The sequence below is a fragment of the Oenanthe melanoleuca genome, chromosome 3, assembly GCF_029582105.1.
Source record: "Oenanthe melanoleuca isolate GR-GAL-2019-014 chromosome 3, OMel1.0, whole genome shotgun sequence".
NCBI classification, from domain to species: Eukaryota; Metazoa; Chordata; class Aves; order Passeriformes; family Muscicapidae; genus Oenanthe; species Oenanthe melanoleuca.
Genome location: NC_079336.1, coordinates 66,367,174 through 66,380,438, shown reverse-complemented (window position 1 = coordinate 66,380,438; position 13,265 = coordinate 66,367,174). Strand labels below are relative to the sequence as shown.

General features: G+C 40.1%; 1 protein-coding gene across 2 annotated transcripts in view; it reads right to left on the bottom strand.

Annotated features, from left to right (window-relative positions):
* Positions 1-6,330, bottom strand: part of ERO1B (endoplasmic reticulum oxidoreductase 1 beta) — a 29,107-nt gene extending 22,777 nt beyond the window's left edge. Inside the window, exons 1-2 of one of the 2 annotated variants that reach the window (XM_056487406.1) lie at positions 5,943-6,330; positions 1,455-1,574 (exon numbers count right to left, since the gene is read on the bottom strand). In XM_056487406.1, the coding sequence (XP_056343381.1) occupies positions 1,455-1,574; positions 5,943-6,041 (219 nt within the window). In that variant the 5' untranslated portion in view covers positions 6,042-6,330. The remainder of the gene's footprint in view (positions 1-1,454; positions 1,575-5,942) is intronic. The other variant, XM_056487405.1, reaches the window with a different exon arrangement.
* Positions 6,331-13,265: the final 6,935 nt, after the last annotated feature.

Here is a 13,265-nt window from a genome sequence, read left to right as displayed (position 1 = left end):
TGCTTAAAAGCACTGCCACCACTCTGCACAGGGATAACAAAAAAGCCATTGCTTACTGAAACAGGTAAGACTGAAGAATGTTCTGACTGACTGAGTTTGCTTGTTCAACACAAATTCTTCCCTGCCACCACTGAAAGTACTAAGTGGGTATTCAGCTGGGTAGACTGAACACAGGCCCTTGAAACTGCCCATCTATTAGGATGATCACTATAAAAGATGAGGCATGATTGCAACACACCTTTAGAGTATGATCTGCAGAACTGCTGTTAAAATTAACATTAGCTCTAAAATTGCAAGATAAAATTACTATTGTATGAAGTCTCCTATATCTGTTGCTCCTCATCTTCATGTACTTTGTTTTGTATCTTTCTGTTGCTTCTGGAGAATCTCATAACCACTACTACATGACGTATTAGTACGGAAGTTGCACATATCCTGTTTCTCCTGAAAAGTGAATTTAGAACTATATCATGTAGCAGAAGATTCAAGGTGCAGTTACACATTACTGCTTGCTCAGGCTAGAAAGGGAAGAGTTTAGTGTTTCTTCTCCTTCTGCACACTCATAACTCCATCTTATGTGAGTTTAATATTTGTCTTATTCCAGATTGGCTAGATGACTTTTTACATCCTGCGGAGAAAAAAAACCAAAACTAACAAAAAAAACCTCAACAAAATCAACAAAACCTTACCAAGAAACCCTCCTACCAAATGACAAACTGAAACACCCAAACTAAATATGTACCAGGTTAAAGAGATGCATTGGCCTAACTGAGAGCTAAAAGCAGCAAAGGGGCAGGATGCTGCCCCAGAGGAGTGTGAGCTCCTTTTCCCAGCAGCAGACAGCCACCTAATTAGCTCAGTCAAAATGCAACTTCACTTTCAAGTTAAGCATAGCTGAAAACAGAAGTATCAGGCTTCAAATCATTTTCACATCAGATAGAGAAAAAAATTATTCAAGTAATAAAAAGTGATATTACATACTACTTGAAAAAGAAACAGTTTTACCTATTTCTCAAAGGAATAACAGTTCTCTAGATAGCAAACACTAAAATCAGAAATAAGACAGCAACTTATTAGAAAAGTAAATCATGGTAATATTTCTTTTTCAAATTACACACATTTCTTAGAAGATAAGCACTCCATGCTGTCATAAAATTGCTAAAATATGATCCTTTTCCAGATGCAGCAGTACAAAGGCACCATCTTTAAAATTACCACTTATCAATTGAATGAAAGCAGTCATGATTTACTGTCACTGACTCCAGGATGAACATAGCAGACAAGACTTATTACCAACACAACTGTCAGGGACTGAAATCCTCCTTCAACCAAATTAAAGAGCTGTTGGCTTCTAATAGACAGCTTAACCCCAGCAAGTTGTCTTGATATGCAATCCTTTCCATATTTTCTGCATTTTATTTAAATTATTCAGGAAAATACCACTCTAAGTTTACCTTGTAATATCTGAAGTAATCACGTTCTTGCAGTTTCTGTATTTTTGGAAATATCTTGAAAGTATTGAAGTCATCGATGCTTTCTATGTCACATAAACAATCATCTAGGACCCCTGTGAGCTATTAAAAATACATGAACATTTATTTTTAGTATAGAAATAGAAATATTAACTGCAGAAAAAAATCTTTAAAGAGAAAAATATGGCAATTGAAAGAAATACTAGTGAAATGCAGTTCCATAGCAAATACTTTTCATCACAAAATACTCTGTAACATAACCCAAACTCAAAGTAAAACTGCAGCACTTTGAGCTTAAGCCCACCTCCAAATGCATTGCTAAATCAATGTTAGCAAGATTAACAATTTCACCCCTGAAATGTGTTGATGCTTTCAGCATACAGAACTTTATGAAGAATGAGCATCAAGATTTTCTAAATCACAAACACGTGGTATATTAGCAAAGCTGCATATCAACTATTCTCCTACCAAATGCTCACGAGTCGAACTGCCTAAAAAAACCCCCTACAATCACACACTGTCATTTTATTTTCATATTTCTTCTCAAAGTGTGAAAACACTCCATCTAGTTTCCTTAGAGGCACGGTGAAAAGGAGTGTAGGTTCTTCTGTGCCCAAGAAGTTTGCAATTTCACAAATAAATACAAAGAAAACGAGGCACAGGCATCTATACTGGAATGTGGTGAATCTATCATGACTTTCCAGGTCTCATCCCTCTTCTTGTGTCAGGAGAGAAAGCTGGACTACTACTACTGCACTGGGTTAAGACCATACCTATGAAAAGCAGCACACACTACAAGTGCAGAAGCAGAAGTTCTACTGCCAACACAGAAAGGGAAGGCAGGACTGTCCATGCAGCAGAGAGGACAGCTCCAACTAACCTCGCAGATTAGGCTATGTCAACACTCTTGCTGAGACCCTGGCAGTGTCTTAGTGAAAGGTGGAAATACTCAAAGTGTGGTCCTATGAAGAGTTATATAATAGATTTTAATAAATCTAAACTTACTCTTAGGCATGGCTTCTTAAACTACCACAAATAGTCTGAAGGCTTCACGGGTGCTTACTGCTTCTGATCCTTAGCCAGACAGAAATTCATTGACATACACTATGGCCTAGAAATTCTTTAAAATAGAAATGCCCACACATCTTATATCTTTTATGGGATTAGAAGAACTTCTAGCTCTTAAAATGTTATGTGGAAAAAGAGACAAAAAAGTATCTTGTAGCTTTTTTTTTCTCCATAGATTTCACATAGATGAGATTATGAAATCATCTAATCTGTTTTGTGCATGATAAATCACTCCCGTACTTTACAGAAGATACCATTATATAACCAAGCTTGATGTAAAAGAGCCACTAGAAACCAAATTGTAGGCTTCTCCTCCTTTATGAAGCACAAAGGAGGCCTGGAAAATGGATTTCCCCCAACTGTCTGTGAGAATAAAGAGGTGAGGATATGGCATTAAAGCACTTAAGTGGAAAATTCACCTTATGTAGATCCTACTTTTCCTGAGGCACTAAATAGGCTGTCACAATTCTGTAGAGCAGATATGGCAATGAAGTAAAACTAATTTAAGAAAAGTTACTTTAACCAAAAATTTTTCCTGCTGTTATGCTTGCCTTGTTAATGTTATCTGACTTCAAACCTGGGCAAACTGTCAAAGAGCCAATGTGCAATTACAGGTTTTTCACAGACCACATGACTGCCAACTTCAAAGTCAGAAGAAAAAACTTGTTATTAATGGTGCTTACAGAAAATAAAACCCCCATGCACTTCAATCTGTAATAATTTAATTTCGAATTTTCTTATTGATCATACACAGACAGAAATCTGTAAAGGTGCAGCCTTTACAGGTAACACCACACCACGAAGCAAACCGCATAAAATTTCATTATAATATAAAAAGGCAAAAAGATAACTCTGAACATTTTGCTCAAATATTACTAAACTGCATAAATAGGATGATATGAAAAAGGGTTTTTTTTTGATTGAGAAGATAAACAGTAGGAAACTATTTTGATGACCAGCTAATAAGGCTATCCACTGTTTACAAAAATAATTCTACCATCTATGCAAAATGGAAAATGTTTTTTTCAGGGGAAAACTGTCCCAGATAAATGCAATAGTTACACTCAGTGTCAAATCCTCATGGAAAAATAAAAAGCTGCAGCCTTTTTATTTAACTAAGACCTCAATTCTAAAAACATTTTTGAAAATGCTGTACAGTTTACCTAGATCAATGAATTTTCAGAAATGAATCCTCCTCAAAAACTATACCTGATTCAGGAAATTATTAAGAGAAAAATTAATTCAGAGTACCAGAGCAAGCAAACTAACTTTTCCATTTTTTTTCCTCACAACTTTTTCTGAACTAGAACAGTTGGCTCTCTGTATACACAAAACAGCAAAATCAATGTTTCCTTGGAAGGCATGCTCTAAAATTAAACTAAGGTGTATCTGTACCAAACTACAAATTATAAAATACTTTAACAGCATATATGAAACACTAATACTACACAGCAGTGGAGTCAGTTCACAGCACAGTGATGCAACAGCAGCACTGGCTTCAAGTACCCCAGTCAGAGGTTTCTTTAATTAGTCTAAGCACAGGCTTCAGTGCTTTCACTTACAATGGAATTATGAACACCCCAAGAATAAGCAGAAAAATGTCTCATTTTTGTCAACATCTGGATCTTCTAATGAATTTGTTTTTTTTAACTGGGGACATAAAATAAAATCAGCATACTACATGGTTAAAACTACGTGTTACAAGACCTACTTTGTTATTCACACAATCGGTACTTTGCCTTTTTAAATTGAACTATACTTGTTAACTTAGTCCACAAATATAAAGTCAAACTGCACTGTAAGTTATCACACTTTTATTACAATGGACAAGTATATGGTTTCTTTTCATCTCTTAATTACTTTGAACTCTACAACAAAATCTAAAAGCATTAGCCTACTATAATTTGTGTTCAAGAAGTCATCTGACATTGCATAGCGGTTATTTTTTCTACATTTCCAATATGCTTATCAAAATGCTCCCAGGTATTGTCAAATCCTGTTTAGTTCTTAAATAGGTACCAGAGCTATACTGGAGAAGTGAAACTTTTAACTTATCTTCTCCAAGGTAAATCAACCTTTCAGAAGAAAAGGTCAATGTCCAACCTGCATCAATTTCTCCTTATGAAATCTAGAAAGAAAAACACAGTCAGCACTTTAATATTAAGGAAAAAAACTGAATAAATGTATATAATAATAAGCAACCTATTGATATAAACAACCTTATTAGTGTTATCAGGTTGTTGTACTTTAATTGCTTCAACAATTAGAAGACCACCTGGGACACCTTGTTTTGTTCCTTAGACGTTTTACTTTGCCATAGCTGCAGAATGAGAGAACAGAGAACAGAATGAAGTAACATGACTCCAAGAACTATTGGTTAGCTGATCTTGCCCTGCACAAGCCAAACTGAACACAATATGCTAACAAGTTTTATAAAATAGCAACAACCAATCAATCTCTCTGCCAACCATCACAAAAAACTCCCTGCCACTTTATTAAGTGCTTCTTTAAGAACTCAATTTCAACTAGCATTTAGTTATGCTAAAATAATTTGCTAAAATTGTGTAAATCAGAGACAATCTCAACATATAACGCAAAAAAGCTGCAATAAAAGTTATCTACGCTGTCATCACCGCCTTGGGTGGCACTTACAGTATAGCATATTACAAACCATGGAAATTTAGAAAATATAAGAAAAATAATAATCCACAGGACAAGCTTTGCTCCATGTGGACGGTGTATTCCTCTACAAACTCACTCCAAGGGCTTTGGCACAGCTGCAAGCCTCTCCTACTTGACACCAGCTATCATTTCAGTCAACCACACGGTGGATGAACATCGAGCTCCTAACCACAGACATATGCCCTCATAAAGATGTGAAGGCAGCTTACAGAAGGAAGGAGTGTTCTCATCCTTGCCTGCAATGTGGGCAAACAGACCCGACCTAAGCACAAGCCAAGCCCGGGCACTGGCATCACCACTGGAACATATGGCATCTCACAGGCTTCGTCAGGGCACCGACCTTTCTGCCCGAAGTCCCGGGCATGATCCAACCCAGAGCTCCCCAACATATCCCACTGACTAATGCTACCTGTGGTTCCCAGGTCAACCAACTTCTCCCGCAGACCCCGGGCGGATCCCGGCAAGCGCCAGCCGCAGGGTGTGGAAGGGGAAGGACGTGGGCTGCAGACTCCAACAAGAGATTCCCCGACTTCTCCGCGGGCAGCCTGCACATGACACGGCCCAGAGCTGCGCTCTCCCTCACGACTCCCGAAGTGACCTCCCTTCCCGCCTGTGTCCTGCTGCCCCTCCGGGAGGGCTCGGCAGCCCTGCCCGCAGCCAGCGGGCATCCCTGCCCGGCCACGCTCCCACCCCGCTCCCTGCCGCCCCACGGGTTCCCACCTGGGCCTCCGCTGACAGCACGCAGCCGAGCACCGCCAGCAGCCGCGCTGCCAGCCGAGCCCTCGCCGCCGCGCTCCGGCCGCCGCCGCCGCCGCTCATGCTGCTGCTGCCGCCGCGACTGACGGAGGAGGGGGCAGCCCTCGCCTCGCCGGCACAGGAAGGAGACGGACGAGCCGCGGGTCGGCGGCGGCAGCAGCGTCTCCTCCCGGCGCGGCCGCTCCTGCGGGCGGCGGGACCCGTCTGGGCGGGGGCGCCGCGCTCACCGCGACCTGTCCGCCGCACCGCCGACCGCGCCCGAGATCCTCTCGCGAAGCAGCGGCACCGCCGCCGCCACCACCCCACCCCAGCGCCCGCCGCTGCCGGGCCGCCGCCGCGCGGCACGCCGGGAGATGTAGTTCCCCTGCCGGGGCCGGGGCCGGGGCGGGGCGGGGCGGCGGCGCCCAATCGCAGAGGACCACGCGCGCCTCCAAAACAAGTGGCGGCGGCGCGCGAGGGGGTGGTGGGGCGCGTGCGCGCGGCGCCGGGGGTTCGCGTGAGGAGAGGCGCGCGAAGGGCGGCGGCGGAGCCGGGCCGGGGGACCGGTCTGGCTCCGTCTACACCCATGTGAACCGATCTGGCCCGACCCGGACCCGTATGAACCGGTCGGGCCCGGTAAGTCCCAGTATTTCCCCGTTCATCTCAGCCTAAACTGAGTCCAGGCCAGTTTATCGCAGTCCATCGGGGTATAACCCAGTCCGGGCCAGTATCAACTAGTTCAGCCCAGTATCACTCACAGAATGCCTGAGTTGGAGGGGATCCACAAAGATCATCAAAGGCCATCTCCCAGCACTGCACTGCCCATTCCCAACAGTAACACCACATGCCCAAGAGCGTTGTCCAAACATTTCTTGATCTCTGTCAGGGTCGGTGCTGTGTCCACTTCCCTGGGGAGCCTGTTCCAGTGCCCAAACACCCTCTGGGTGAAGAACCTTGTCCTGATACCCAACCTAAACCTCCTTTGGCTCAGCTTCAGGCTTGAGTCCTGTCACTGGTCATGAGAGTGACGAGATTGAAATCTACCCCTCCCCTTCCATTTGTGGGGATGTTTTACACCACAATGAGGTCTCCCCTCACTCTTCTCTTCTCTAGACAGAACAAACCAAGTATGTCCCAGCATATCTCCCTATAACTCCCATCTAAACCTGGTTCAATCTGTACAACCCAATCCAGACCTGTACAAAGCAGTTTGTCCCACTATATCCCAGTGCACTCCAGTATAACCCAGCAGGCTGAGGCCATGCTGCTCCAGCGCTATGTGGGTGAGTTGGGCAGGGCCACAGGACCCCCTGCCCCACTCTTGGGGCAGCTCAGAACCAATATTTTGCTCCCAATAGTTAGATGCTTATCTGTAATTCATTTCCAGAATTGCAAAAAGTCATATTTCTGTGAAAAACCTGACTGTTGCACTGATTTAATGTGCAGGGTTGATGAAATTAGGATTTTATTTTCAATTCAGATGCTAACTCAGGTTCTTCTTATACCCCCTCATTTGGGGAATACCCCTTTACTGGAGTGTGGAGACAAGCCTTAAGTCTAGGGTAACTATGTCAGAGAGCTTAAAAGTTTTAAGATTGACCTCTTTTATTTACTTAAAAATTAATTCAATTCAGCTTTCCATTACATTTGTCCTTAAGGGGCCAGTATGTCACAGATTTTTGCGTTGCTGAAAATGTCTCAAAGGGATGGTGTCTAGGAATTATAGAGACTGTAAGATGAGTAGGCAGTAGTTAGTCTGGTTCCAGAGAGATCATGTAAATACTCCTTTCTTTCCTCTCTGGAGTACAGGCAGTACAACTATAATTTGGAGCAAATGACTAAATGAGAACCTATTCCTACTTCCAGCATCATTGGAGCACTACGTTTGTTAGATATTTGAGAAGAAATTAGCAGAACAGTTAATGTTTACGTTGCCATAGTTTGCTCTCAGTATCAGTACTCCATGCTTTATCACAAGTGGTTTGTACTTCTCACAAAGAAACTGTTTCTGCTCAGCAGATTAAGGTGAATTCATTGTATTTGTTTACACTTTGTACCTTTGATTTTGGAAGAAAAGTTTCCATCATGAGTATTTAGAAAAGCCCTAAAACCTTGGAAGAATAAAGCACTGTCACAAGCTTGGGCTACATAAATGACTCTAAAAGTTAGAAGTAAACGATCATATTTTAATGTCATGGTGTTCACTCAGTTTTCAGTTCAGAACACTTTATGTTAGTTACAGAGGGTACTTTATTTCTTCACCTCTGAACTGCTTTTCAGTTGTGGTTTAGCTTTTTACTGCCATATTAGAAGGATAAGGAATTGGCTGTAAAAATATATAATGGATAATTTTAAGAGGCAATAAAAATAATACTCCTTTTTTACGTAAGTATTATCTAAAATAGCAGAGCTGAATGTACCTTAACGCAGTTTTCTAAACTCTAGGGTATTTTCAATCTTATTTTATGTTTGTTGTCAATTTAAATCTATGAATGCTACTTTGCTAGTGGTATAAAAATGTCTAAAAAACCCTGAACATAAAAATCCTAATATAGGATTTCTGTGTGAAATCAATTTCAGGAAAGATCTGCAGAAGAAGCAGTCTTACAATTGCACTCAAAACACCACAGCATATTTATTACAAAGCTGTGAGTGTCTACTAAGCCTCTTTCTTTTAAAGAAATCTGCCACAATGTTGTGAAATTTTAGCAAGGGCTGAGGACAAACCCTTACTGGGGAGAGGGATAATCACAGTTTAGAGTTTGCTGGGGTCATGCAGAGTCTGGCCTATATATTTAATTTCACAGTGTGGTTGTCATAGGAACAAACATATGTGATTTCATAATATGCACCGCTGTTACACATGTTGACAGTTTCATTTACGGGCACTAATGTTTGCTTTGTATGTGCAAGCAAAGAAAGCCTTGAGCACAGGAACTAAAACCAGTATTCTGTATTCTTAAATAAGAATTAATTAAATGACACCAGAGTCACCTCTTCCTCATGACTCTGATGTTCTCTAGCATAGGCACAGATCTGGACAAGAGAGAGACAGTTTTTTACTGGATGCAGCAAATCTGCATCTTGGCCTGAAACTGATCAAGTCCTGCAAGCTTTATTGTATTACTTCTATTGTATTGTATTGTATTGTATGGACTCTGTCTGTAGACAGAAATAATGATCTATGGACATCAACTGTGTAAAAGTGGATCTTAGAGATTATTATGGACTGATTTAAGTGAACATACATGGTAAAACAGGGTAGCCTCACATTTCCCTTTAGGAGAAACTTGATAAATCCCAGCTGTTAAATTCATTAACTAGATTTCAGTAATCTGAAATGTGGGTTTTTGTTTTGAAACTTTTTGCCCTTGAAACTTCTGCCTTTATTTATTTTTCCAAATTAACTTTTTAATGAGTCCTTCCTAAACTTAGGAGAGTAAACCAAAGGAATCAATATGTCACAAACTTCTGTTTAAGTCTGGCAAACAGCAGCAGTGGGAGGGCAGTGCTTGTTGAGCAGTGGAACATCTTGTGGTAGTCTAGATTTAAATGATACCGCAAGGCACAGCTGTGGGTGAGAACTTTCAGTAAATCACCTGATGTAAGTACAGAAAGCAGCCAAGTACCAGGGCATGTGAGTTCTGTGGTCTCCTACCCTGAAGAGCTTGTACACCCTCACCCCTGTTCTGTCCTGCTGTCATTAGGCCTGACACAAGTTATGTTTCCTTGCAAGTCATGCCTCACTGACATCTTGTTCCCACCTACTGATGTCTGCCTTAAAACCACAACCTATGCTCAAGTCTGTGGCAACGGGTGCAAATATCTTTTGAAATGTAACTGTGGATGTCTAGGGTTGTCTCACGAGTGTGGCCTGTAAATGACAAAACAATATGTCAAATCCAGTATACTGGAAAAAAGGGCAAATGTTTAATGAGAAAATACAGCAGTATTTTCACAGTGACTGAGAAAAAAAAGCAAGAAAGATAGAATACAGTAAAAAATAAAGAATAGTAAACTACAGGGAGGAAGTACATTTTTAAAGAAGTTTTTGTAGGTGGTGAAAAAATAACTACAAATCGTAGCTGTACACCTGTATTCTCGTTTCTCTGTTTCGTGTATGTGTTACAGCTGGATGTTAACAAAGTGCATTGTGTAGTCATGGTCTGAGTGAAGAGTAGTAGTAATGTATAGATTATTATTGTCATTCCTGTAGTACCTATACTTTTTTTAAGAAGGAATACCAACACAGGAATGAGTCTACTAGCTCTGCCAAATTTCTGAGTATAGTGGGTGTGATGAAAATCATAATCTTGTTTTAAAAACACCTAAGATTTGTGCACTTGTTCTTTCAGTGTGTGTGCTTATCTGTTAGCAAATCTGACCATGAGGTATAGATCTCATCTAAATTGTACATTTATGGAAACAAGCAGCCAGGCAGGGGGACTATGCTAATGTCCCTGCAGAGGCGTAAGCTGCAGCCTGAAATCAATCGTATTAGGCTCAGTTTCAACATGTCAATCTAGAGAAAGCAAGGTTTCACTGTTTCTGTGGTGTGTTTGACTTGGACACAAGCACAGCTCCTGGAGTGGTGGGAACATTTCCATATCATGCAGTCCTGTCAGGCAAACAAATTATCCACAGACTTACATAAGCTGGTCTAGGTATGTGTCATTTCTTACATTTTCTCCATATAGTGCTGTTTCTGTCAATTAAATGTCAAAATCGTGACGTTCCTGTAAAAAAGCAGACCGATATCATTATTGGCAAAGAAATTAGTTTTAACTTTTTAGCTGCTGGTTAATTATTCATACTCCAAAGCAGTCTCAGAATTTTCAAGAACTTTTCTAGCAGCAGTCTGAAGCTGCTGGCAATTAAAAACTATCTGTAGGTTACTGGGAGAGAAAATGCAGGGAGATTTCTTCCTAAAACTCCTGAAATACAGGAGGGGTAAAGAGTTTATGTTGACATAGAGGTATTTTACTCAATGTGAACTTCCTTAAATGAAGATGTTTGAAATGTAGAAGGCAAACAGATGAGGAAGAATAAACAAGGTTGCCATGTGATTCTGGCAGGCCCACAGTTACCATGACTATTGGCAACCTGTGTCGAGGCATGGGGAATATTACTGATCCCCTGTGTTATAGTAGCATTTGTCATCTGGAACAAAAGGTCTCTATTTCCATGTGGAAAAGCTATAGAGGATCAACTAAATGTTTTGGGGTTTTTGTTTTTTGTTTGTTTTTTGTGGGGGGTGGGGGAGTTGTGTGTATGTGTGGTTTTTGTCTGTGTGTGGTTTTGTTTTTCTTTTTGTTATGGGGATATAGAAGTTATGTTTTTCTGGAGACTATATTATCCATGGTTTTGTCTGCAGTCTTGTGCTCAGAAGGTGGGAAGCCCCTTGAGACTGTGTTAGTTGCTATTTCAAACAATACATTCTCCAGCTATATATTACCAGATAGTTTGTAGATCTTTGAGAAAAGCCTTTGTCCTCATCAAATATGGGTGTTTTTTGATGTGGCCAAGAGGAAAGGAGTGAGAAGAGATCTGCATAGACTTGATTTGTGAAAACTATTTGAAATTACTAATTCTGCATTTGAGTGGAAATTTACAGAATTCTGAACTCTTCCCATTATGATTAGTTATGCTGAGTTTAGTAGCTTATAGGGTTACAGCAAGATAAAATACAGATAGTACTTAAGTTTCAAAATTTGATGAGAAAAATTAATCCAGCATTCTATGCCATTGCCTAAAGTTATCTCATTCTGGACTTATTTTTATGATATGGCTGTATTTAGTTTTGCCAAAATAATTGCTGGCTTTCTGGACTGGTCAGTTAACTAAGTAACAAAGATTTTGACAACAGTCATGAAAGACTGATACAAGTGCAGGCATGCAACAGCCAAAATAATCTGTACTGTTATCAGTACTCCAGAGATACTTGTAAGTTATTGCAGCCTCCTCCTTCAGTACTACAGAAAAATTGCTAAATTATGATTACTAACCTAAGTTTTAAAGGAGTAATATTGTCTAGACTATTCATTTCTATTATTAAATTTCATTATTTTAAAGAGCGCTCCATAAATAGTTAAAAAATCTGCTTCAAATTGAGAAGCCAATCCAATTTATGGATACACTTCTCAAAATACATGATTTTGAACAACATTAAGCAATTTTGGCTGCTGGCACAACTGTTGTTCCACTAAAAATACTTTGTTATTATTTACTGAAATAAGTTTTTAATCCTCATGTAGGAACATTTCAGGTTATAAGTTATGAGAAGAGTAAATGCCGTGTTGAATGTAAAACCTGACTTAGCCCCCAACACTGCTGTTTTGTAGCCTTCTGTTGTTTACAGTCTTCTGTGTAACAACAGTACACTAGGGATATTTCAAAGGAAATCAATGGATATATTTTTATGTAGGTTGTAAATATATTTCCCCAAAGTTTTTGCAGTCACTTTGTCTACTTTTGGGGTGAAGTCCAGTAGTTTTTGAACAGCACACAGAGGCAATACATACATGGAGGTCCTCAGGATAGACATGGCATTCATTTAATTCAAGCATAAATTTGACAGATTTGAGTCTAGAACATTCTTAGCTCTACTGTGGCTATGTCATTCCCCACAGCAATAAAAGAGACCCCAATTATTAGTATAGCATTTGTGCAGATCTGTGTAGATACGAATACACGTCTGCTCTCTGCCTAATTATCCATCACCAAAACCCTCATGCCACTAAGGAAATCTAGGGAAACACACAAAATCAACAGTTTTATTTCTAATTAGATTTGGTGTTACCTTTTTAAAGTAAGCCCTTATTCTTTGAGAATGAGTTTTAATATGAATGTGGAAGAAATAAGAGGCAACTGACCCCTTGAACAGTTGGACTCCAATGATAGGCCTAAAAAAATTCTTTGTTTCTTATACATCATGAATTGCAGAAATCTTAGTGATCTGTTAGCTTGGACATAAACACAGATAGAGATATATGTATGTTTGTGTGTATAATCCAATGGTGGAGCCTCTGTTTATCTCAGATGAAATAAGATTAATTTTATCTCGGGTGAAATGCAGTAAGAAAATAATTGAAAAAAGTCAATATTAATGATTTTAGCTAAAAACCAAATAACAGGTGTTATGGTGCATTTTCCCTGCCCCGTTCCAGGCTGTAGTGTGAGAAATGCTTGTTCATGACAACAGGATGACAGCTACTGTCATCAATTTAAATTGTGGAAATAAGAGCAATTTTATCTTTATCACTTTCTAAAAAAAATTATTATTATTTGTAACATGCACAAGAGATTGGA